General features: G+C 41.4%; 1 protein-coding gene across 4 annotated transcripts in view; it reads right to left on the bottom strand.

Moving 5' to 3' along the window:
* Window positions 1-27336, bottom strand: part of AKAP13 (A-kinase anchoring protein 13) — a 138337-nt gene that overhangs the window by 45832 nt on the left and 65169 nt on the right. For 3 of the 4 annotated variants that reach the window (XM_058156699.1, XM_058156697.1, XM_058156698.1), the window contains 7 exons: window positions 26519-26572; window positions 23584-23646; window positions 19915-20098; window positions 18700-18811; window positions 9817-9942; window positions 7435-7468; window positions 6104-6236 (listed from right to left, as the gene is read on the bottom strand). In XM_058156699.1, coding sequence (XP_058012682.1) covers window positions 6104-6236; window positions 7435-7468; window positions 9817-9942; window positions 18700-18811; window positions 19915-20098; window positions 23584-23646; window positions 26519-26572 — 706 coding nt within the window. The remainder of the gene's footprint in view (window positions 1-6103; window positions 6237-7434; window positions 7469-9816; window positions 9943-18699; window positions 18812-19914; window positions 20099-23583; window positions 23647-26518; window positions 26573-27336) is intronic. The other variant, XM_058156700.1, reaches the window with a different exon arrangement.

Raw genomic sequence — 27336 nt, 5'->3', positions numbered from 1 at the left:
AAACCCCAAGTACCGATCCTGCTCAGCTGCTCAGCCTGCTGTCATAAAAGGAAGTCAGAAACAAGTTGAGCAAGAGAGAAGGCTGAGGGGAGGAGAGAAGGAAGAGCTGCTTCTTCTGAGCTTCCTCAAAGAACAGATTAACCCTTCAGGCACTGGAGACGTCACAGCTGAAGCTCCCTTGGGATATTCAAGGGACCCAAAAGACTTGGATGGGGGGAACACTTGGGAAACAATACATGGAGGTGCTGAAGGTATTTTCCCCCCCTCTTTTCTCCTAATCTTTGCTAATTGGCATTTTCAAGTATTGAATGCTAAAGCAGAAGGGGCAGTGATGGTTCATGCCTGTCTTCCTGGAGAGTGAGATTCATTTATATGACTTAAACATCTGTGTTTTTAAGGCGGCAGAAGTACTAGCAGGGTTAGAAACTTCCTGTTTTGCTTCCTCTTTCAAGATTTTTTTTTCTATCTATTTTAGACCAAAAAAAAAAAGACGATGAAGAAAGTTAAATACCTTCCACACATCTAAGAAAAATCTGTATGCAACAGTTTAAGGTGGAAAAAAAAAATCTCCTTTCCAGGTGAGAAAGGTAAAAACTCCATCCTAATCCCCTAAACACAGAGAATGGAAAACTTCTGGATCTAGAGTAGAATCCAGAAATAGGGAAGAGAGGGGTGCCAGTCAAAACTAGAAGTTGATAGATGAAATTCTCCCCCAACCAATATTGGGACAACACAGATTTTCTGAGACATATTTGGGTTTGTCACTCCAGTGCTCTTCTCTTGGAGGTGCGCGTTGACATTGCAATTTTCAGCCGATCAGTCTTCATTATGGTCAATGGCCCTTGCCAAAGTGGCACAATCTCAGCTCATGCAGTGTTTTTTGTATCGGCCCTTTGCAATTTTCAAAATCCTCAGTTAATGTTCTGGGATTTGAGCCTCAGCACATCTGGACACATCAGTATGTAGACCCTCATCTTGAGGGTGCTGCTGTCCAATGGCTAAAATCATCTCAAGAGCATTGCTGTCCAATGGCTAAGCGATCTATATATCCGGTCACAGCTTAGCCACTCCAGTAACTGCTCATATATAATTTAATCTTATTCATCATTTTATTCATCACTTGTGTTGTACATCTTTAAAATAATTCACTGTACTGATGTTTTATATTTGATATACATTTTATATGCTGATTTTGTGAATTCTATGCACTAATGCTGTTTTCTGTTATGCCATATGAAATAAATAAAAAGTATATAGTAATTGTTTATGTCTATATTGTACTATATTGTATATTATATTATGGGGCCCGAGACAATTCCTCTGCATTTAATGCGGACATGGAAGCCAAAAGATTGGATACCCAGTTTACATATTTGTTGTGGTCTGCCAGCAGACTGTGGAGCTGGCAACCGAGTCAGATAGCGATGAGGCTGAGGAAGAACATGAGACAGTCCTGGAGGCTGGGGAAGGCCAAGATGAGGGCTCTGCATCGGAGGCAGAGGTGGGGCCAGGGCCATCGGCGAGTGATGTGCAGACTCCAGAATCTCCAGAGGCTGACAGTAGTGAGGCAGAGGAACAGGAGGAACTTGTTCCTAATGCACGCATGAGAAGAGCTGTCAGAAGGCAAGAGCAGCTCAAGCAAAAAGGACAACTCGGGAGTAGGGCCAAGAGATGATTGGCCCTTCCCATAAGGCTTAAAAGACCAGCAATGGCATTTGGGCTCTTGGCCGGAAAACAACATTGATAGCTTTGTCTTGTTGCATTTGTTTTGTATCGGTGTCTTCTGAACCTTTGCCAAGAAAGACCTTTGGCAATTTGCCTAATTGGACCAAGGTTGGTGATAGGAGTGAAGAATTGTGTTGGGAAGAATTTGCTTTAATTTACTTGGACTATGCTGAGAATGAGTTAATTCTCAGCTGTTATAATAAAGTTTGTTTGTTTTTACACTGACTGAGTTTCCTACTACCTACTTGGGCCTGGGTCACAATAATATTTCTCTTCATCTTTGAAATGGTTGATAAGTCATGACATGAGAGAAGATGACTGAAAGGAGACTGTACATCTAAAAGACTGTGTCCTGAAGATTATTTATCCTGGTTTACTGAATGTTCTCTCCAAAATAAAAAACTACCCAAATCAAGAAAAATGGGAGCTGCATAGGTAAGGATGCTTTGAAATGGAGATAACTGCTGTTCTAGCTATTTGATCTATCACAGACAGAGGAACTTCAAAACACTCATAAAATTTAAATGGGTGCCCACAAGCGGTGAGTTTCCCTTGCACAATTGTCAAGCGGTGTTGTAACCGTTCAAAAAAAAAAAAAAGGATGATACATCAAAACAGATTTCTTCAAAACTGATGTTCCACAATGACATGTAAGTCCATCGAGTAAAGACTGAATTAAGGATTTGATGGACTGGATTTTTATTGGAAGCTGCCCAGGGTTTGTTGGAAGAATGGGTGGCTATAGAAATACTAAGGTATTTAAAATAAATAAAATAAAATAAATAAATAAATATTATAAAATAAATTTTCTCATTAAGAATTTATCTTCCTCTTTAGAAATGAAGGATGAAGAGTAGCTCTAGTGGTTGGATATTGGGGAGAAGGAGGAGATGTCTGGCTAGGATGCGAAACTCAGAACTGCAGGAAGTTCTTTTACATTTGAATCTGATTATCCAAAGGGGTCTTTGGCCGATTTTGTTTTTAAATATAAAGATGGCCTCGATAATGATGAATGAAAGATCACAATAAAAGTATGCTACTTTTCCAAAAAAAGCGTTTTTTTTAAAAGGGTTTTTTTAAAAAAAAAATAAGTTGCAATGCTGTCTATAATCACTGTAGGGAGAAGAAAGATCTTCTTATAAGCAAGATTCCAATTCTAGCTGTGCAATCATAGCGGATAGGAAACGTCTATCTCTACCAAAGAAGAAGTACTGGTCTATTGCAACGGTCCGGTTTTCTAAACTTCAAAAGTGCTCTTGCCAAACAGAATTTTCCTCCCACCACTTCTCAGAAGAACAAGCTACTCTCAGCCCACTCTCGACACTTCATCTTCCGAGTACAAATAGGAGAAAGTGCTATTTTCTGAACACGTACAAAACACACAAAATGAACTTGAAGGTTCCACGGAAAAGCCTTGTTCCACTGATCTTCACTAAAGCACTGTCGTGGCTGTGACTTGATTGGATGTCGATCAAGACCACACCTAGAGTATTGCATCCAGTTTTGGTCACCACACTATAAAAAAGATGTTGAGATTCTAGAAAAAGTGCAGAGGAGAGCAACCAGGATGATTAGGGGACTGGAGAATAAAACATGAAGAGCGGTTACACGAATTGGGCATGCCATGAATTGGGCATGGCTGAAGAGAAGGACTAGGGGAGACATGATAGCAGTCTTCCAATATTTGAGGGGCTGCCACAGAGAGGATGCGGTCAAGCTATTTTCCAAGGCACCCGAAGGCTAGACAAGGAATAATGGATGGAAACTGAACAAGGAGAGATTCAACCTAGAAATGAGGAGGAACTTTCTGACAGTGGGAACAATCAACCAATGAAACAGAAGTTGACTTTGGAAGTTGTGGGAGCTTCATCACTTGAGACTTTCAAGAAAAGATTGGACTCCCATTTGTCAGAAACAGTATAGGGTCTCCTGCTTGAGCAGCAGGTTGGACTAGGTGACCTGTTAGATCCCTTCCAACTCTGTTAATCTGAAAGAAAAAAAAGACACCTGCCTCTTCATACAATTTAGAATATAGTCAGGGTTGTGTGTTGGACGCCCTGATTTGATGTGTGCAGTTTACATAATCCTTATCAGTCCCCTTGTGATCGAATGACCTCGTTATGCAAATGTTGCAAATTGACCCAAATCATGATACAAAGGATGATGGCATCCAAATGCCAACAGCCACCCTCCAAAGCCCAAAATGACCACTTAAACCCAAGGAAGTTACAGTAAGCACCAGCAGTGTTTTATGCAGAAGGACAGTGGACTCTCCGCAGAAAAAAGCTGTTACATGCTGAACTTTTGGGATAGCAGAAGGAAAACTGTTTCCTCAAATTTGCCCATTCGGATATAATCTCAACGAAAGTTGGTTTCAAAGTAGGGCAGATCCAGAGTTGAAGTCTCAGTTTAAATGTTACTGCTAGTCAAGATAAACAATAGACTATACTGATAAGATTGGGTTCAGATAAGAGGCTAAATCATAATACTGCTTGTTTGTTTGTTTTTAGAGTAGTATGTTAACACAGCCAATAGCAGTTTGCTTAATAAATCATGTTTATCTAAATCAGGACTCAGAGAAACCAACGTACTGCTTTAGGGGTTGCTTATAGGTAAAGGTAAAGGTAAAGGTTTCCCTCGCACATACGTGCTAGTCGTTGCCGAATCTAGGAGGCCGTTTCAAAGCTGAAGAGCCAGCGCTGTCCGAAGACATCTCCGTGGTCATGTGGCCGGCATGACTCAACACCAAAGGCGCACGGAACGCTGTTACCTTCCCACCAAAGGTGGTCCCTATTTTTTCTACTTGCATTTTTACGTGCTTTCGAAACTGCTAGGTTGGCAGAAGCTGGGACAAGTAACGGGAGCTCACTCCGTTACACGGCAGCACTAGGGATTCGAACCGCTGAGCTGCCAACCTTTCGATCGACAAGTTCAACGTCCTAGCCCCTGAGCCACCGCATCCCCAGGGGTTGCTTACGTGCATCTTTTGAGCTGGCGGTAATCCAGTGGTAGAATCCATGCTTGCATTAGATCTTACAGCATGATGTAAAAAAAGACAGGATGCGTATGTGTATGTTGTGCCAGGATATGACTTCAATATTGGTGTTAAAAGATGACAGTCATCAACATTGTGGTGGTCATTCTGGGAGAATTTCAAAGTGTTAATAGCCTAGAAAGTTTTCTCTGGCTATGGACCAAGAACCTCAATGGATTTATTTATCGTTTATGAACTTGGTTGGATGTTGAGATTTCCTAGGACTTTTTCTTTCTCTAACTAATACCCAATTTCACATAATTTTCAGGAAATAAGAGTCAGACTCTAGAACAAGAGATTCATCTAGATTTCCATTTTATGTATGTCTAGTATCAGACAATAATCCTTCTGTTTAAACCACCTTGGCTCCTTTATTAGCAAAGCACAGACACCTTGCTTTCACTGAATGAAGTTTCACATGGGTAACGTTTTTATATCCCTTTATATCCCTTTAAAATTGTTTGTATGTGTGTATGTTAATCAGTGGTGAAATCCGAACCAGTTTGCTACCGGTGTGCTGGCCGCACATGCGCACGGCGCACCAAACTTCGCCCGAACCGGTAGTTGTTGTTTTTTACTACCGGTTCGCCCGAACTGGTAGTTTTTATCACTACCGGTTCACCTGAACTGGATCAAACTGGTAGCATTTCACCTCTGATGTTCATGCTGTTGTAGCCTGGATATTTTTGAAGGGTAGCCTAGGGAGAACTAGAATTAATTAATAGAAGGTTTGAAAGAATAATCCAATTTTCTTTATAATTTTTTGAAATAAAACAAAAGAAAAGAAAGGAGCTATGGTAGCCCAAATCTTTACCATGTTCCTTATTTCACAGTCATGTTGTCATCAGCATAAAGTCATGGTTGCAGTTGGGAAGAAAATGTTCCTAGTTATTTTTACATAAGAATCTCTTCCTTTCCTGGATGGTCATCTCTTTACCAATGGGTTTAAAGCAGGATGGGTTTGAGAACCACCAAAACAACTGCTTTAAACTCAGTGTAAATCATTTTTAAACTTAATTGTAAAAAAATTGATTTCTGCAATAGAGTTGTCTAAGTCTGGAATGCCCTGCCTGATTCAGTTGTCTCAGCTACAGATTTTCACAATTTCAGTCACAAATTGACTGAAATCCGTGGACTTCACTTTGTACTTAAGTGGTCAGTGGAGGTGGCGTGCATAAGTGCACTAACATTGGCACGTTATTGTATTTTTATTCTCTTTTTCTTGTTCTTGTTTTTGTTTTGACAAATTCCAATAAATAAATACAATAAATAAATAAGCATAATGACAACTTCCCTGATCCTCAAAGCACTCGTCTTGGAAGCACACCTCCTGGGTCTACTTACTTTGCTCTTCTTACTGCTGGACATTTTATTCCTGAGGTAGCTGAACGTACGACTGACTTTCGTTCCACTTTTGGCTTCCAAATCTTTTCTGGAGGGGCTGGGAGGTTGGAAACTGCCACTCTCCTCGCTGATGCTAAAAGCCAAGAGATAAAACATTTCAGGGAATGCACAAAAACTCATCCATTTCAAATTGGAGACACAGCATTTTCATTTGAACCTGCCTAAGGTGCAGTTAAAGATACAGAAACAATTTTAAGGAGAAAGGACCAAACTTTGCTTCAAGCCAAATGTTTCCTACCCACCCTCAAAAGTAGGCTCAGTCCCAGTATTCTCAAGAAACCTGCTATTGACTTGAAAAATTTGAATGTATCATAGGAAGGAATTACTGCCTGCAGAACAAATGTACTTAATTTTAAGTACAATTAAATCATGTCAAAGCCATTTTACCCAATTTTCAGAATACGGTCTCACATGCCTCTTGAGGACTGAAAGTGGCCCTTGATCAAATCAAAATCAATCAATTCCGTTTTGCGATCAGTTCCAATCTTGATTGCACAGCAGTGCTTCCTTTTCTACCATGAAGATCTTTTTATTTATTTATTTATTTATTTATTTATTTATTTATTTATTTATTTATTTATTTATTTATTTATTTATTTATTTATTTCGATTTTTATACCGCCCTTCTCCCGAAGGACTCAGGGCGGTGTACAGCCAAGTAAAAATACTATATAAACATTAAAAGAAATTAAAAAACATATTATAATGTGGCCGAAATATTAAAACAATTTAAAATCTTAAAATATAAATAACCCCAATAAAATTTCAATCCAGTCCCGCTTGAATAAATAGGTGCGTTTTCAGCTCACGGCGAAAAGTCCGAAGATCAGGCACTTGACGTAAACCAGGGGGAAGTTCATTCCAAAGCGTAGGAGCTCCAACAGAGAAGGCCCTTCCCCTGGGGGCCGCCAGCCGACATTGCTTGGCGGACGGCACCCTGAGAAGGCCCTCTCTGTGTGAGCGTACGGGTCGGTGGGAGGCAAAAGGTAACATCAGGTGGTCCCGTAAGTACCCGGGTCCTAAGCCATTATAACTTTTTCAACCCGAAACCAGTAAATTTGACAAGCTTTTTGATTACAATTAAGAGATATGTAGATTTAATTTTTCAATCCGTTGATCACTGGTCCAATTTTCTTTTACAGAAAAATCAGCCTTTTTTTAAAAAAAAACAAAAACCCACCATCACCACCAATTCGTTTAAATTCTTGTTAAATTCAAGAAAGCAACAAATTGTATTTAGAGTATGTTTAAGAGATTAATAAAAAGTTCACCTTTGAGTCAAGGAGCTGCTGAAGGATCGGATGCCTACGAAAATACACGGAGAAAGAATTAGAGTTAAAAATCCCCCAAAATCAAAACATATATAGTAATACGTGTATGTAATTTTATTAAAACATATGTTCCGGTATGAAAGGATGGAGAAAATGTCACCAGTGCCAGATGGTGTCTGAACTCATCCAACACGCGTTAGCAGGGTAACAGTGGACTATGATATCTAGAAGGCCATACTCCTTTATTAAGATTATAAATGAGCAATTATGTTGATTTCCTCCTCTCTTTTTATGAAGATAGTTATTTTGAGATCCAGCTGATGGGACCACCACATCTAGAGTCAATACTTCAGAGTCTCCCCAAGTTGATGTCTCTGGTTATTTCAGGCCATCCGTGAAAAGAACAAGTACAAACATGGTTCGAAATCTAAACAGTTTCTTTCACATTTCCCAGCAAAAACAGATTTGAGAAAGCTGTCAAATAGGAAGAAGCATGCATTACATTAGTAGCTGGGACATTTATGATAATCGCTGGGGACAGTCTGCAAGCTGGAGCCGGCAATGCTCAAAGACTTGATGTGGAGGATTTTTATATCCAGGCAGAAAGGTTGGAGATCACAGGAAGACCTTTGCAAAGGACAAAAGAAGCACGTTCTAAGGAGTTGCCTTGGTTACTTTCTGGTAAGAAATTCAGCCTAAAGGATTCATGTGGCAATTTTAAGCTGCCTGAATCTGAATCTACATTGTGATGTACATGGAAGCACAATTCAAAGTACTATGCACCTCTCTTAGAAATTAATTTATAGTTGTTTTATTTGCTTAAAGGGTTTAGGTTACTGTAAGTAGGTTCATGATGTGCCATGCAAATTGAAATTTCGGTCCTTCAAATTATACCATATTGGAACAATTCTCAAACAATCCCCCCAATGGTTCCCCCACTACTTCATCCCAAACTCCTCAAGGCAACCTTATATATAATAATAACAGAGTTGGAAGGGACCTTGGAGGTCTTCTAGTCCAACCCCCTGCCCAGGCAGGAAACCCTACACCATTTCAGACAAATGGTTATCCAACATTTTCTTAAAAATTTCCGGTGTTGGAGCATTTACAACTTCTGCAGGCAAGTTGTTCCACTGATTAATTGTTCTAACTGTCAGGAAATTTCTCCTTAGTTCTAAGTTGCTTCTCTCCTTGATTAGTTTCCACCCATTGCTTCTTGTCCTGCCCTCAGGTGCTTTGGAGAATAGCTTGACTCCCTCTTCTTTGTGGCAACCCCTGAGATATTGGAACAATATCTTGTCTATTATATAGACAATATCTTGTCTATTATATAGACAATATCTTGTCTATTATATAGACAGTATCTTGTCTATTATATAGACAAGATATTGTTCCATATATATATATATATGGATATATATGATCAAGGAATAGACAATATCTTGTCTATTCCTTGATCATAAATGACCATGTATTTCTTGGTTTACATTTACAGTAGGGTTGTTGTTATTGTTGTTGTTTTAAACTGTCTTAACTATTTCCTCACATTCTGGCATCAAAAGGCAAGGATAACAAGAAGGATACAGGATTTTTTATCTTGCTGCCATTAGAGGAAGGCAATTTTTAAATGGTGTTTAAAAGGATTGTTTTAGGAAATTTTTTCTTTGGAAAACAACTAACTTGTGACCCATGGATTTGTCCTAATTATTTCAGGATTTAACCACCTCCAATAATGAGCCTATCTCCTGTTTAAAATCTTCCTTTCACATTTATTTCCTAAGAAAAAATACTATTCAACAACCACAACAAATTCATTATTATTATTTTTTTCAAGGATAAGTTGCAGGGGAGTCCCTTCTAACATTTCTGAATTTGTACGTTTCATTAAAACACTGTTTTTTTTCCCTGAACACCTGTTCATGTGAAATAATGTAAGGGTTAAGTCAGCTTGTAGCAAAATGTAATATTTTTGAATGCAAGCAAATACGAAGAATCACATCAGCGTGGAGTCCTAGTTGGGAGTTCCTACACGCAAATAAATAAATAAATAAAATATGATACAGTGAATCTGTGACCATAATATCAGTTCCTAAGCATGAGTTCTATATCCCAGAACATTCCTTATTGACCTGGGGGCCAAATGAAGAAAAAGGAACCTTGGAAAAAACTCGTAGGCCAAATTCATCAACAGGAAAGTAAGCACTTTGGCTCGAATTTGCAAGCAGCAGGGAAAACAAGTAAGGAAGACAAGCCGTTCAGCCGAGACTGAGCCACTAACTAGCTAGCATTTGCATTCAATGAAGTCATGCAAGTTTCCGAGCTTCTCCACGGAGCACTAAGCAAACGGCAGCATCGTTTGTTGCCCGAAACAAGAATACTTACTCTCCAACTTCTCCTCCTCATCACTGGAAGAAGAGTCAATAGAAAAGACAGTTTTAGACTTAGGAATGAGAGGAGAGATGCTGAAGGAGAAGAAAACTCGTCTAGGTGGCTGAATCCGTCCCTGTGCTGAAAAGTGGGTTAATGGCAGAGGTTAGAGCATGCTGTTTCGACACCAACAACAGACAATAACAAAGAAAAAGGAAGAACGGCCACAGCGAGGCAAAAAAAGAAAGCAAAAGGCATATTTACAAAGCAAAGGGCTGCAGCAACAAAAGCAGGGAAGCGGGTGTTGTTGTTGCTTTTTAAAGGCGGGGTGCAAAGGGAGGTTTCATTGTATGCAAAAAATGCTACAGGTAGTCCTCAACTTATGACAGAACATTTAGGGACCGTTCAAAGTTAAAATAGCACTGAAAAAAGTGACTTACGGCCATTTTTCACACTTATGACCATTGCAACATCCCCAGGGTCACTTGAGTCACATTGGAACTGACTCAGATTTATGGCGGGGTCATGTGATCCTCTTTTACCACCTTCTGCCAAGCAAAGTCAATGGGGAGGCCGGATTTACTTAACAGTGTTACTAATTTGACAAGTGCAGGGGTTCACTTAACCAATGTGGTGAGAGTCGTAAAATGGGGCAAAACTGGCTTAACAATTTTTTTTTCACTTAGCAACATCAATTTTGGGCTTAATCATGGTGGTAAGTTGAGGGCTGCCTGTATTGATTTTCAACAGTTTCCCTACAAGGCTTCCATCACTATACTGTAAGTTGGAGACATATCTCTTTTTAGTAATCTAGTACTAGCCAAAAAATACAGTCTCTGACCACTACAGCCCTTTTCACCAGTTTGAGCAGACACCTTGACAAGCCAATGTGTCACTGGAAGAGAATACACAACAGGATCAACTTCTTGGGATAGACATTATCCGTTAACTCCGTGACAAAATATCTCAACCTGAGCTCCCACTGAGTACCGTATTTTTTGGAGTATAAGACACACCTTTCCCTCCCAAAAAAGAGGTTGAAAATCTGGGTGCGACTTATACTCCGAATGTAGCCCCACCCAGCTTCTCAAATGGAGGTTTCAGAAGCTGAAAAAAGCCTCAGAAACGAAGCTTCAGAAAAGAAGCACCCAAACAGAGCTTCAGGAAAAAAGCCTCCAAACAGAGCTTCAGAAAAAAAGTCTCCAAACAGAGTTTCAAAAAGTATTGGCTTCCAGCCAGTATTGGCCAGGAGCGAGAGATCAGGCCCAAAGACCCTAATCTGTGGGACATCTTCAAGACTCAACTTTTTCTCCTTTCCACTGTCTCCTTGGTTGTCCTTTTTCAAGCATTTTTCTAAAGGCTGGATTTCCCCATAGATCTAGGGTTGGGCTTCAGGAGTACATTTGAGGAATTTGAGGGTGGGGGGGAGAAGGAGCTATTCCCCAAATGGATGCTATTTTTATTCTTAGATTTGTTTTGCATTTATGGATTCTTATTTTTAATTTTTTTTTTTTTTGTTTACATTTATACCCCGCCCTTCTCCGAAGACTCAGGGCGGCTTACAATGTATAGGGCAATAGTCTCATTCTATTTGTATATATTTACAAAGTCAACTTATTGCCCCCCCAACAATCTGGGTCCTCATTTTACCTACCTTATAAAGGATGGAAGGCTGAGTCAACCTTGGGCCGGGCTCGAACCTGCAGTAATTGCAGGCTTTGTGTTCTTAATAACAGGCCTTACCAGGCAGAGCTAAACCGGCCCTTTTGAAAGATGCTTGCATCATCTGGTGTGCGATAATCTATACATTCAGCCATCTCATCATCAAGTTCTAACAATTCTTGAAGTGCTGAACTCCCTATGACCTCTTAGAGGTGTCTTCCAACTTTTTTCTTCTGTTGCATATCTTAGAAGCACAATTCAGGTGTGAAAAGCTGTGTGCTGTCAAGCTGTTTGAAATCATTACACACTCCTGAAAAATCAGTGTGCCATATTTCACCTTGATGAAGTCGTCTGTCTTCTTTTTCCTCCCATTTTCTTACTTGCAGTGACAAGATAATTAATGAAATAAACTTCCATGTAGAAAAAGTATCTGCCTTAAAATCTGATGCAAGTTTTACAACCTTTCTCAATCTCCTGCTAAGGTGTGCAACCTTCAAACTTCTGGATATAGTTAAGTGCAACATATTTTGAGTTTGGGGTAGTTTTAGCAGCTGGAACGCAAAGATCTCATTATTTCCATGGATCTAGTAGCCAAGAAAATACTGTGATTTTGTTTGCTTTTTAAATAATTAATGTGAATATGGGCAACAAGCATGTCTTACATGCATCGTATCTGGAAGGAACGGACAAGATAGGATCTGAGCTTGTCAATCGAAAGGTCGGTAGTTCAGCGGTTCGAATCCCTAGTGCCGCGTAACGGGATGAGCTCCTGTGACTTGTCCCAGCTTCTGCCAACCCAGCAGTTCGAAAGCACATTAAAAAATGCAAGTCGAAAAATAGGGGCCACCTTTGGTGAGAAGGGAACAGCGTTCTGTGCGCCTTTGGCATTGAGTCATGCCGGCCGCATGGCCACAGAGAGGTCTTCAGACAGCGGTGGCTCTTCAGCTTTGAAACAGAGATGAGCACCGCCCCCTAGAGTAGGGAAGGACTAGCACATATGTGCAAGGGGAACCTTTACCTTTACCTTTATATATTTTCTTAAAAAAATAAATATGCTCCCCGATGGGAGGCACCATTATTTCTGTGGGATTTCCCTGCAAACTAGATTGTGCTTAACTTTTATATTTACACTATCTTTACTCCTCTTCAAAGAATCTGAATTAGATCCCTATTCCAGGTAGCACCTTGCATTCCAAATGTAGTATTAAGGAGGGAGGCAAGGCTATCTAAAGTTGAAACAGATGCATCGTGATATTACAAAGTAGTAACTATGGATGATGGCTTCATTTATAGAATAACTGTCTTGGGGAATGTAATCAGTCACAAACCCATGTTTATCAGAAGGCCAACTTGCTCTCCAACCTTCGGCCCCTCAGGATTCTTTGCGTGACCTCCAGTTCAAGTTGGTCTTTTTTGTCTGAAAAGAGAGGCTCACTGCCAAACAAATCTCTGGACAGAGACACTCGCCATGTTTATTTTTCCAAGAACATCTATGATATCAATGTGAGCTTCAAAAGGTAATCTTGCAAGTGAAGACCACGTTAAGGCCAATCATGCTCCCTTATAACAGAATAAGAAAATTGGAAGGGACCTTGGAGGTCTTCTAATCCAACCCCCCTGCTCAGGCAGGAAACCCTATAACCATTTCAGACAAATGATTGTCCAATCCCTTCTTAAAAACCTCCAGTGTTGAAGCACCCACAACTTCATTTCATTTCATTTCATTATTTCATTTCATTTCATTTCATTTCATTTCATTTTATTATTTTATTTTATTATTTTATTTTATTTTATTTTATTTGGTATGATCTTTCACTTTAGTTTAAAAAATAAATGACTAAATCTTAAAAGTCAGCTGAAGAAAGCACCACATGAACAAAGGGAAAATTTCTGGGGAAACTGATAGCCACAAATACCATTGTATTCTATTTCTGGTTTAGACCAATTGTCCTATTCACCTAAAAGTATCCTGAGTTTAATTGGAACAGAAGCACAGAATGCCTCTTCTGGTGTTAGATACATCTGTAAGTATTTAGAGACCAGGTCACTGTTATTTATTAAAATATTGTTTTGTTTTTTAAAAAAAAACAAATACAGTACTCTATACAGTTTAGCTAAATTGATATTTTTTTATGATGCAAATATTTCTATTTTGATGTACTGTTATCTGCAGAGCTCACACTCCGCTCTGGCATCTGATCAGATAAAAAAGAATATCAGTAACGCTTTAAAGAAAACCAAAAATATAATATTAATTTTAGCAGATGGTGTTGTGGTCTGCCGGTGGCCTACGGAGCTGGCAGCAGAGTCAGACAGTGAGGAGGTTGGGGAGGAACATGGGCCAGTCCTGGAGTCTGGGGAAGGCTCAGAAGAGGGCTCTGCGTCGGAGGCAGAGAGGGGGCCAGGACCATCTGGGAGGTACGTGCTGCCTCCAGAGTTGGACATCAGCGAGGCAGAGGAACAGGGGGAGCCTATTCCCAGCGTGCACATGTGCAGAGCTGCCAGAAGGCAAGAACAGTTAAAACAAAAGGGATGACTCAGGAGTAGGGCTTGGAGATGATCGGCCCCTCCCATAATACATAAAGGAGGAGCAAAGGCATGTGAGCCTTTGCAGGAAGCAATGTTGTTTATTCTGGTTGGTTTAAACTCTGAAGCTCTGTTTTGACTCTGTGCTCTGTGTGGCCTTGCAAAGCTAATTGCCAATTAGGTCTTTGGCAGCGTGTCAAGGGAGATAAAGGTGGGTGCTTATCAGCCTAGTCCCGAAGGACCGTGGCAGACTTCTTTACAAACTATTTGTGACTCATCACAGGCTGTGAATGAACAATAATTCACAGCCATTGAAATAAAAAGAGGGTTTTTGGAACTAATCGTGTGCTTTTTACTGTCTCAGGAAGCCTAGCTCAGAACAGATGGTAATTTGGGGCAGCTATCAACTATAAGCCTCCTCCAGCTTCTGCTTATATAAACCATGTTGCATATTAAATTACCAAAATATTAAAATAGCAACTTTCATTGGCACAACACCGTTTTGTGAATCCTTTTCTTTCCTTGCTATTAATCTGAGCTGCGGTGCAGATCTCTTTGGAAAGGAGTGCAAAATTTGGAGGAGACCATTTGCTAAAAGTTTTCCTATAATTAAGAGAAAATAATCCGTTTCTCAAAGAAAGTAGGTTTTCAAGGGAGAGATTCCTTTTCCCTTTTTTTAGCCACTTGGGGGGAAAAAAAAAAGAGGATGCCAATTGGTCCTTTGTTGCGTCTGTGAGCCCATCCTGTGTGCGGATATGCCCTTAATGAGGGCCCTCATGAAGGAGGAAGAAAATTGGTACATTCTGGTCAGCAAAGATGAAGTGTCTATTTTCATGGATGGACAAGTGTTTTGGTTACTATTGCTAAGGGAGAAGCAGTAACGAGTCAACATCCTTATGAGTCACGAGTCTTGAGAAGCTAAGCCAGATCTTCCAAAAAGGTTTGCTTGTTAGAGGAGACTTTCTCAGTGGCAAACTCCCAAACCAGAGAGGCTTCTCTCCAAGAGGGGGGAATAAAAACAATGATTTTCTTATATATGCAGAGTGTTTTATTTTATGGCAAAAATAAAATGTGTTTAAAATAAAATGTGGACTAGGGGAGACATGATAGTACCGTGTTTCCCCGAAAATAAGACCCTGTCTTATATTATTTTGAACCCTGAAATAAGCGCTTGACCTTATTGCCATGCACTCAAAAGCCCGATTGGGCTTATTATCAGGGGATGTCTTATTTTGGGGGAAACAGGGTAGTAGTATTCCAGTATTTAACATAACATCAGAGTTGGAAGGGATCTTGGAGGCCTTCTAGTCCAACCCCCTGCCCAGGCAGGAAACCCTACACCATCTCAGTCAGATGGTTATCCAACATTTTCTTAAAAATTTCCAGTGTTGGAGCATTCACAACTTCTGAAGGCAAGTCGTTCCACTTATTGATTGTTCTAACCGTCAGGAAATTTCTCCTTAGTTCTAAGTTGCTTCTTTCTTTGATCAGTTTCCACCCATTGCTTCTTGTTCTACCCTCAGGTGCTTTGGAGAACAGCCCGACTCTCTCTTCTTTGTGGCAGCCCCTGAGATATTGGAACACTGCTATCCTGTCTCCCCTAGTCCTTCTTTTTGTTAAACTAGACATTTGAGGGGCTGCCACAAAGAAGTGGGAGGGAATTTGTCAATTTATTTTCCAAAGCACCAGAAAGCAAGAGGAGAAACAATGAATGGAAACTAATCCAGGACAGAAGCAACCTGGAATTAAGGAGAAATTTCCTGACAGTGAAAACTATCAACCAGCGGAACAGCTTGCCACCAGAAGTTGTGGTTGCTTTATCACTAGAGGCTTTTAAGAAGAGACTGGACAGCCACTTGTCTGGAATGGTATGAGGGTCTCCTGCTTGAGCAGGGGTTGGACTAGAAGACCTCCAGTGCTCTTGTTTCATTTTGTTTCTTTGTTTGTTTTACTATTTTGTATTTTATTTTTTAGGATAAAACAATAAATTTAAGAAAAAAGAAGAATTTGAAATATTTGGATTTTTTTTTTATTCCTCCATGTATTTCCCTGAGGAAAAATGTTCTCTTCACCGTAGTGACCCCTGCAAAACTTTTTCTAGGTGTTTTCCATATGGCTTGTATCCTGACTTGTGTTTTTGGCCTTTTTCTGCAGTCCTTTGGTTCAGGTGAATGGTGAACCTATTTTATATGTTAGTCCGAAAGCTTTCTCTTTCTCAGGTTATTTTTTAAATTGTTTATTTTTAATGCTGCACGCCAGCCAAAGTTTTTACACAGGTAGATGGCCTTCTAAATTGGCCAAATAAATAAATAAGCCACCTGAACCCAGTGGTGAGATTCAGCCAGTTCACACCTATTCGGGAGAACCGATTGTTAACTTTCTAAGCAGTTCGGAGAACCGGTTGTTGGAAGAAATCTTATTTTGGTTTTTTTTTTCACTTTCCAGGGCTAATCCTGTAAGGAAGGCAGGAAGGAAACATTCTGGTGTTGTTTCTAGCCTAATCTTTATTGCCCTGCTTACAGAAACTGCCTCTCTAGCTAACCCTTATTACATTATAACAGCTAAGGTGAAGCGCCATCGATGTGAGTGACATTGAGTTGGCCATGCCCACACGGTCACATGACCACCAAGCCATGCCTACCCAGCTGGTCATTAGGGCAAAGAACCGGTTGTTAAATTATTTGAGTCCCACCACTGCCTGAACCTATTGGTGATCACACAGGCATCATTGCAGTTGGGAGGAAATAGTTAAATTTAGGAGAAACATAAGGAAATAACACTTCCACTTTTTATATAAAATCTGGATTTCTAATTGGAATAAAACAAGAATATAATCCATAAAACGCTAGAGTAATCATGGATTACAATCACTCTGTTCCAAGCTCATTTGAGCCTCACCACATAACCACCGGCAGGACCGATGAACAATGAAGTAGCACCAGAGACGCAAACTTTCAAAACTGCAAGTCAGAACCCACTGACGTTCCCTCAGGGCACACAATCATCCTATAAAAACATGTCTCACTGTCATTTCCGCTAAAAAAATATATATGAGGCAGATGCAGAGATAGCTTGTTCTTCACCTCTCTCAAAGCTCCAGATAGACGTAAAAGAATCCAGGAGACATTTTCCAAGGAGGGGACATTAGTCACAGTGGGGTGCAGTTTGTTTAGTTACTTTGGACTGTCTCTAGCACCTTAAAGATGGTTTCCACATCTTTCTGGAGACTTGTCTCTGCTACGTCAAGATTTCAATTTCTTTTAATTCTTTCCACTACTGGGGTGGGGGGGTCGAGATGGCTCAGCGGTTAAAACTGGAAAGCGGACAGCTCAGGTTGGAGACTTGAGCGATGCGTGACAGACTGAGCTCCTGTTCCTTGCTCCAGCTCCTGCCCACCTAACAGTTTCAAAGCATGCAAATGCAAGTAGATAAATAGGTACCACTTCAGTGGGAAGGTAACAGTGTAGGGGTGGGATTCTACCAGTTCGGACAGTTTTGGGTGAACTGGTAGCTCCAACGATCAGCTGGGAGCGAACTCGTTCGCCCGACGATCAGATGGGCCCACCCGCTCACCTGCACTATATTCCTACCTTTATTTTCTCAGCTGATTCGCGTGGCAGAGTGGATTGCTGCGTGAATCAGCTGCGTTACTCCTCTGAAGAAACCTGGAAGTGAAGATTTCTTTGTATTGTGCATGTGTGCACAGCATGTGTCAGGTGCAGGCATGTGCAAAGCACGAGCGCGCGCACGATTCACGCGATAACAGAACCGGTTGTAAAACCGGGAGGATCCCACCACTGTAACAGTGTTCCTTGGTCTTCAACGTACAGTCATACTGGCCACATGACCAGGTAAATGTTTTCAGACAACACTGGGCCCCTCTGCTAAGAAACGGAGATGAGCACCATCCCCTAGAATCAGACACAACTGGACAGGGGGAACCTTTATCTTTACCTCTTTTTTCTCACTACTAATCTGACTGTCAACTCTGAAACTGACCTGGCTGAAGCCATCTTGGAGCTTCAGTGCTACCACACTGGAGCTGAGGGATGGGCAGGGGGGGGATTAGAGATAGCTGGGGTTGTGTAGTCAAAACAAAATACTTTCTCTTGGGAACCAAGGACATTGTCGCACCTGCATGGAGGAAGGAGGAATGATGTCACCAGACCAGCAGATGCTGCCTTGATTGGGCCATATGTCTGATTGTTTGGGATTGAGGGAAAAACTTTCACTTTTAATTAGGTGAAAACCAAGGGGCCCCTCAGTTGGTTTTCACCAGATCTGTGCCAATATGATATTTCCAATAAAGCTATTCTTTGAGGAATTCACCTGCCTCGGAGTTTTTGCTTGCAATGGATCTATTACGTGGAACCCTGACACTTATTTCTTGGACAGGCGTTGGAAAGGAATGAGAGTTCAGTAGTATGCTAAATCTCAAGCTTAATCCAGGGTCTTCTACATTTTTAAAAAATGCACGGGTTGGACTAATAGAAAAAAAGAACTTGCACACCTTTACAGGAGTAATTAATTGGGCAGAACAACCCAAAACTTCATACAGTGGAGGACCAGACACTTGCCTTCTCTGACAAATACTTATCTCAAAATGGCGCAAAGCTAGGCTGGTATAGGAAAAGCAGAAGGTGCGCTTCATATGCTCACAGCTGAATGCTACATGCAAAGAAAATTAAATTAAAACCCACAAATACTCACTGTTGTCTGATCCCACTTGAGCGATGGTCATCAGCGACAGGGATTTTGTTAAGGGAGGAGAAACAGGACTTGTGGAGAAGCCGAACGAGTGGGGCTGTGGTCTTTGGAGAATCTGTGAAATGCAGGATAGTTACACTAAATTCAGTCTTCTGAGACTGGTCAAACAGATAAATAGAGGAGAATATTGTAGCTCAGGGCTTTCTGAGCTTGGTTGTTTCCTTGCAGATGTTTCCTGACCCAAGTAAGTAACATCATCAGTGCTAGAAGGGAGTGTGAGTGGGGAAAGAAGGAGGGGAGGACGAGGAGGAAGAGGAGAAGGAGCAGCAGAGGAGAGGAGGAGGAGGCAGCATTCCCAGAACCAAAGTTCAACCTCTCTAGCTTCCTTGTCAGCACAAAAGTTTAAAAAAAACCCATCATCATCAAAATCTCAATCTAGCTATGATGTGAAACCATCTTACCAACCAGTTCTACTACAGCATGCCTGGAATATTAAAGAGGAAGGCATCTGTAAGTAACTAGCTTGCTTAACATAAATGTACCACGAAAAAAAAACATCTATACTAACCCCTTCCCACCTCAAATGGATCTAGAAGTTAAAAGTCTTCTTTTAAGTCAGACTCAACTTTTGGTACCTTCATGGAAATGTCCATGTAGTTTCCTGGATGGTAGCAAAATGGTTTGCCATTGCCATTTTCTAGGACATTTTATGTATATATACATGTGTAGAGCTCCATAAAGAACTTTACTTTTTTCTGTTGTTAATCATTTAGTCAGTTGTTAACCGACTCTGTGACTTTATAGGCAAGGGTTCTCCATGCTATTTTTTTTTATTAAGTATAAACTTGGTTTTTTGTTTTTCAAACTTCTCAATCTAGTCCACAGCTTTAGAATATCAATGGAACTTCCATCTAAGCAGGCTTGGCCCACCTTACGGTTTTCAAGATAAGCTGAGGTCAATTTGTTGTTGCCATAGCTGGATGGTCCTAGAAGGTGGCCCTTAAATACATTGTTAAGATTTCTGTCCAACTCTCTTAGCGATGATCACAAGAGTGGAAAGTGAAAATCGAGTTGAGGATCACTTGTAACGAAATAACGAAAAGGAACGGTGCCTTCTGACCTGGAGGGATGCAAACTGCTGTTGCCCATATCTGGCTTTGCAGACCATGCAGATCAAAACAAGGATAACTGCATCCTTGGAACTACCTTCCTTCTTACCTGACTTCTCATTTCTCCTAGCTCCGATTCCTGTTCCTCTTCAGTGAGCGAGACCAGGGATCCTCGTTCATCGTTTGCTAGGGGACTCTGCCGAAGATCTTTGGTGTTCATAGATGCTACATCGAGGTTTGAGGATGGCTTAGTAGTATCATCAGCCTCTCCAGAAAGACCTTCTAAGCTGTAACTGAAGACAAATGACAGACATTAGGTTTCTCCTAGTTCTTGATAGGTCAGTCTATAAAATCTTGTTGGCTTAAGCAAGCTTTACAAGGAAATTTCCAAGTAATATTGTGCTGTATGTTATTTAGCTATAAGCTGATCTACCTGGTTTCCTTGGTTAGTTAGCATGTTAGCATATTATTGCTGTTAGAATTAGAGACCCAGTCCACCTGCAATAGCTCCTTTGCAACTTTCTGCTGCTGCAATTTATCTATCTAGATATTAATGTGCAGACTGAAGGACTTTTTGTAAAGAGCCCTATTTTGTACTGAGTATAAATTTGGTCTTTCTCTTCATGAGAAAAATACCTTCATACAAAGATGCAAAGGAAAAATCAATTATTAGTACTTTTAGCATGAGTTAAGTTTTTTTTTTTAAAGAAAGTTGTTTCTAAAGAATTGCTAGAAATGGATTCCAGTTAATGCCGAGTAGAGAAATATATGCATTATTTTTTGCCTTCTCATTCAATTTAATCAAAGATATTTTGCTTTAGTAATTATCTCTAAAGAAAAGCATGTCAGAAACATTATCAAGGCTGGACTTTGGCATTTATGGGCTAGTTTAATTATAAGACTTCACCATGCAACCCTTTTCGTTGTTCCTTCCAGTGGTAAAATCTTCTGCGGGGTGCTACCAGTTTGCTGCCTGCGCATGCGTGCTGCGTGCCAAACACACACGGTGCGTGGAAAAAGAAGCCATTTGAAGGTAAGTAGAACAGCGAGGTGGGGGAAGAGCTGTGCTGTGCGATTTAGATTTGCTAGAAAGCAGGATTTCCTGCTTTCTAGCAAATATAAATTGCGTGGCATAGCTGATCATCAGAAATACTGGTTCAGATGAACCGGTAGCTTTTTTTTTACTACCGATTCGCTCGAACTGGTGCGAACCGGTAGCTGGTTTCTTCCTGATTTTTCAACTTCACTTTAAAGTTTCGTTCTCCCTTGGGTCCCTTTCGGCAACAAAATTATTGCTGTTGACTTGCCCTAGTTGGGAAAAAGCTGTGCATGGACATAGAATGTGTTAAGAGGAAATTCCATGCTGCAATGTTTTTGTTCTGCTAGTTAGACAAAAGCCACAAAATTAGTTAAGGTGGTCAAAATATGCTTGGCCATAAAACCATCACTGCTTATATGTTGCCATTCCATGAGTATTTACGACATCTTCTGAGTTTTCCTACATTGGTTTTTACTTTCTTGCAATAGTTGTTTTCAGCTTCGTATAATGTACTATCGTTCCTTGTGCCATTTATGATTAATGTTTAAATTAACTACTTGGGAGCAAAATTCCACTGCCTGTGCTTCCCACGCATAATGTTAAGTGGGACTTATGTTTTGCTCATTTTGCATGCTTTATAGGATAAGAACATGCACATGCTTCATTGAGCATATTTCTTTCTAAATTCGGAAAGCCAGACTGATCCTAGTAAAAGAGGACACATGCCACTAACAAAGAGATTGCAGCGGAAGTAACGGAGTTATTCACTTGGTCACCTGTGGTGAGCAAAAATGGCTTCTAGGGAAATTTTTCTCCCCCGGCACCTGGAGGAAACTGTCTATCTGGACCCGTTCCAGTCCGGCTTCCGACCCGGTTATAGCACGGAGACGGCTTTGGTCGCGTTGGTGGATGACCTCTGGAGGGCCAGGGACAGGGGTTGCTCCTCTGCCTTGGTCCTATTAGATCTCTCAGCGGCTTTCGATACCATCGACCATGGTATCCTGCTGCGCCGGTTGGAGGGATTGGGAGTGGGGGGCACCGTTTATCGGTGGTTCTCCTCCTATCTCTCTGACCGGTCGCAGACGGTGTTGTCAGGGGGCAGAGGTCGCCCCGAGGCGCCTCACTTGTGGGGTGCCTCAGGGGTCGATTCTCTCGCCTACCCTATTCAACATCTATATGAAGCCGCTGGGTGAGGTCATCAGTGGTTTCGGGGTGAGTTATCATCTGTACGCTGATGATACTCAGCTGTATTTTTCCACCCCGGACCACCCCAACGAAGCGGTCGAAGTGCTGTCCCGGTGCCTGGAAGCTGTACGGGTCTGGATGGGGAGAAACAGACTCAAGCTCAATCCCTCCAAGACGGAGTGGCTGTGGATGCCGGCATCCCGGTACAGTCAGCTGCATCCGCAGCTGACTGTTGGGGGCGAGTTAGTGGCCCCAAAGGAGGTGGTTCGCAACTTGGGCGTCCTCCTGGATGGACGGCTGTCTTTTGATGAACACCTGGCGGCCGCCGCCAGGAGGCCTTTACCAGGTTCGCCTGGTTTGCCAGTTGCGCCCTTCCTTGATCGGGATGCCTTATGCACGGTCACCACGCCTGGTTACGCCTAGGCTGGATTATTGCAATGCTCTCTACATGGGGCTGCCTTGAGGTGCACCCGGAGGCTGCAGTTAGTCCAGAATGCGGCTGCGCGAGTAGTAACGGAGCCGCCGTGGCTCCCACGTGACATCGCTGCTCCGTAGCTTGCACTGGCTTCCTGTGGTCTTCGGTGCGCTTCAAGATTTTGGTAACTATCTTTAAAGCGCCCATGGCTTAGGACCCGGTACTTACGAGACCGCCTGCTGTTACCTTTGCCTCCCACCGACCAGACGCTCAAGACAGAGAGGGTCTCCTCAGGGTGCCGTCCGCCAAACAGTGTCGGCTGGCGGCCCCCAGGAGTAGGGCCTTCTCTGTGGGGGCAGTGGCGCTCTGGAACGAACTTCCCCCCCGCCTGCGTCAAGTGCCTGATCTTCGGACCTTTCGTCGTGAGCTCAAAACATATTTATTCATTAAAGCGGGACTGGCATAATTAGTGATGTATTTTAATTGGGTTTTTTAATATTTTTTAACTTCTTAATTTAAATTTTAATTATCAGCCTTTAAAATTTGCTCTTTTTAATTGTTGTTTTAAATTGTATACATTTTTGTTTTATTTTGGCTGTACACCGCCCTGAGTCCTTCGGGAGAAGGGCGGTATAAAAATTTAATAAATAAATAAATAAATAATAAATACAAAGATGATCTGCCCATCTTGTACCATTTTAACCAGTCTATGGTCTTAGCAAGTTGCACTACAATCTATGTTAATTCCAGAAAGCCCAAACCCTGCCCATTGTGGCAGGAGGCCTTTTCCTGCTCTGAAGAACTGAAGAACCCATCTTCTTCTTTGACTTGGTGATACAGAAGATTTTTATTTAAGTGGCAGCCAGAGACCTTGGAAAGCTTAGCGTGACATTAAACAAGTCTCTGTGCTCCAGTTAAAGTCATAAGGAAGGGCTGGGAGGTGGTGACCACAAATACCAGGTAGCTAAATTCTGGAAACCACCAGGAAAAAAAAACTTAATTCAAAGAAACTGAATCGAAACAGCACACCACACCCAAGCCAGCAGATACACAAAGGATGCAATGAGGCTACAGACAGCACACAAAAAGATGGCAATGACAAATGCAGAAGCTCCCTTGGATGCTATGGCATACTCTACCTTCGACCATTAAAGTCAGCATCCATGGCATTGCACTGGACACCTGAGGGACACCAGCTCAAACTGGGAATAACAAAGATGAGAGACAGCAAGAGATCTGCCATTATTCCGACTGTTCAGAGGGGCAGATGTTTACCAACTTGGCTACCCTTGAAAGAATTATACCTCCTTTTCCCTCATAACTTTGTGCACATATGTTCCTACATAGTTCCTTTATTATTATTATTATTATTATTATTATTATTATTATTATTATTATTATTATTATTATTATTATTATTATTACCCATGTTTCCCCGAAAATAAGACTAGGTCTTATATTAATTTTTGCTCCAAAAGATGCACAGGGCTTATTTTCCAGTTAGGTCTTATTTTGGGGAAAATATAGTACTAAATGCATCCGTTTGGCTGACAATCTTAACTGGAGCTTATTTTTGGGGTAGGGCTTATATTACGAGCATCCTGAAAAATCATGCTAGGGTTTATTTTCCAGCTGGGTCTTATTTTCGGGGAAACACGGTATTTCGTGATTTAAAAACTGGTCTGTTAGGAAGCCCTAGCTGTTAACTGAGCTGCTCGGTTACCCCAGAGCATGCATCAATATACAATTCCCTCTCCCCCCCCAAAAAAGGTTCCATCTATAGAAATGTTGATCATTAGTAGGAAATTAGCCTAGTGTAGGAATTGGCAGCTCATTTGGAAGAGACTAAAACCTCATATTCTAGTGGACCAGAAAATATGGGATTGAGATGAAGGCAGGAAACTGCTAAAAGAGTGAAGGGGCACCAATAGGAAAAACTGGGGAAGAATGAATGAGAAAGAGTCCATGAGGGATGAGTAAAGTATGGCATTCATGAAAAGAAAAATCAAAAAGGAAAAGGAAAAGGAATAGAGCAGAGCGTGGAGTGGAGTGGAGTGGAGTGGAGTGGAGTGGAGTGGGATGGGATGGGATGGGATGGGATGGGATGGGATGGGATGGGATGGGATGGGATGGGATGGGATGGGATAGGATAGGATAGGATAGGATAGGATAGGATAGGATAGGATAGGATAGGATAGGATAGAATATCTGTACATGTAGCTCTGTACATGTAACCAGCAAATGTAGTAATGACTAGGCTACATGAAAATTTTAAAAAACCCTCTAGGTGGCACTAGGAGTAGAGTTGTGCAGAAATACTGAATTAATCTTTCAGCAGTGACATTCTTTTAGTTCTACATTAAATACAATATCAGTTTTACGCCACTCGGTTGCCAATGGATGTGCTGGATTACAGCCCCCATCATCTCCAATTCACAAGACCTAGGGATGGGAGTCACGCGACCCAGGCTGAGCTGCCCAGGGTATACCAAAACGGCACTGTTTTTTTCCCCCCACAGCATTTAAAAGCTCACCCACAGCTTAAATATGCAAAACAGACATTTCAAGAGCAAAAACACAATTAATAACCAAGTTCTATCATTAGCTCCAGCAATATGTGGCTTTTTGTTTTGTTTTGTTTTGGTTTTTCTGTTTTGTTTTGCAAAATCACCATTCAAGCATTGAATGTTCTATTAATTTTGGCAGGATTAGGCACACTGAGGTTTTGAAATATAAAAAGACTGTCTAAAGCTTTTTTGCTTAAACATAAACTGGAAGCTGGAGGGAGAGAAAGAAACAAAAGAGTTGGTTTTTTTTACTTCTAGGGAGGCTGTTTATTTTTCCCCCCTTCTTTTTGTTTGCTTATTATTTTCTTGATGTTTGTTTGTTCTTTAAGGAAAATGTGTACACATTCCTGGAAAAAAATCAGTTACATTAGGGAAGTTAAGAATTTTGTTTATCGATTTCATTTCTTTCATGTCTGGGTATTATGAAGTATTCATTTACTGTTTTAATCTGAACTGGTTTGTTTTTTTATTAAACAAGACGAGTTTAATAAATAGAGATTTCTAGTAATTTCATTTGCAATGCAGTGAACCTTCCAAACTATGAAGTGGTTTAAAGAAATGGGAAGAACCTTGGTACCTCCATGGTTCCGAAGTTTTCCTCATAGCTTAAGAGTCAACGAGTTATTCCTGATAATAAATCACAGCTAATCTGAGAAACTAACCGTTGAAACTAATCTAGCACTTATCCATAATTCTGGTCTGTAGTATAAATGTAAGGTATCATTTGAAGAGAGGAGAGGAGAGGAGAGGAGAGGAGAGGAGAGGAGAGGAGAGGAGAGGAGAGGAAAGGAAAGGAAAGGAGAAACAAGGAAAGGAGAAACAAGGAAAGGAAAGGAAAGGAAAGGAAAGGAAAGGAAAGGAAAGGAAAGGAAAGGAAAGGAAAGGAAAGGAAAGGAAAGGAAAGGAGAAACAAGGAAAGGAAAGGAAAGGAAAGGAAAGGAAAGGAAAGGAAAGGAAAGGAAAGGAAAGGAAAGGAAAGGAAAGGAAAGGAATATTAAAGAGGTCTACCAGAAAAATATTTAACTGTCCCCCATCTCAGTGCATCCTACATAGGTATAATTTTCTCTCCACATTTCTTTGCCCAGTGAATGTATGGGACCCAAAAGAGCGAGATGGTACTTAGGCAGCTGTATAATTTAATAAATCAATTTCATTGCTTTGTATCAAAAGTACTGATCCATCCATTTCAAACAGTAAAGTATACTTTGGACAAGCCTGCACCTCCCGTGCTCCACTGATCCCCAGTGGAGCTGTGGTTCAAGTACTGCACCGAACTAGCTCTTCCCAGGCTGGTTCCTTCTCAAATAGATTGCACAATTGTGCCCATAACCTTCAGCCACCATAGCCCAATCTCTGCCCGTTGGGGACTATGGGAGCTGAAGTCCGACCCATCTAGACGAACCAGACTGGAGAAGGCTGAGTTGAACGGTGATTAATACAAAAGCAGGAAGTTAGTCGCCATCGCAACGCAACAGGGTTAGTCAGCTTCAGCGCCTCTGTGCTGTACCTTCTTCTATGGGAGGGAGTTTTCCTTACGACTTCTCCCAGCAGTCGCACTGAACTGAAAAAATGAATCATGGACAATTATCAGAAACATCATCAACCATTCAGAAATCCCCAGACCCGAGACCGGAGGTTGCGGGGAAGCATCCAAAGGTGAAGGACAGAAGGGGTGATTAACAGGGAATAGAGAGAAAAATGACATGGTGGCAGAAAGGTGGGGAAAACGTTTGGTGGGAGAGTCTTAGCCTGCAAGTTCACAGCGCCATCTATGGCCAAGAAGCAAGAACTGAACGGTCCTTGGCCCAACTGGCACCATCCAAAGCTTACCAAGGTCATTTCCCGTACTGCTGGCCCGGTCCAGGGTTACGCATAATGAATAACTGGCCCAGGTAGTCCTCACTTTAATGACTGCAACTGAGCCCCACATTTCTGTTGCTAAGCAAGGCCGTTGTTAAGTGAGTTTTTGTCCCCATTTTATGAACTTTCAGCACAACTGGGAATCGCTGCGGTTGTTAAGCAAGTGACACAGTTGTTAAGCGAATTGGGCCTCCCCGTTGACTTTGCTTGTCAGAAGGTCGTAAAAGGGGATCACCTGAGCCTGGGACGCTACAACCGTCATTAAGTATGAACCAGTTGCCAAGCGCCTGAATTTTGATCACATGATCACGGGGATGCTGCAAAGGTCGCAAGTGTGAAAAACGGTCACAAGTCCCTTTTTTTCAGTGCCGTTGTAACGGTCACTAAACAGACTGTTGTAAGTTGAGGACTAGCGATGAAAAGTGCTAAGACTGTTGTGCCAAAATCATAAAAAATGTTTGCAGG

This window comes from Ahaetulla prasina, chromosome 13 (genome assembly GCF_028640845.1).
Source record: "Ahaetulla prasina isolate Xishuangbanna chromosome 13, ASM2864084v1, whole genome shotgun sequence".
NCBI classification, from domain to species: Eukaryota; Metazoa; Chordata; class Lepidosauria; order Squamata; family Colubridae; genus Ahaetulla; species Ahaetulla prasina.
This window is presented reverse-complemented; position numbering and strand designations above follow the sequence as displayed.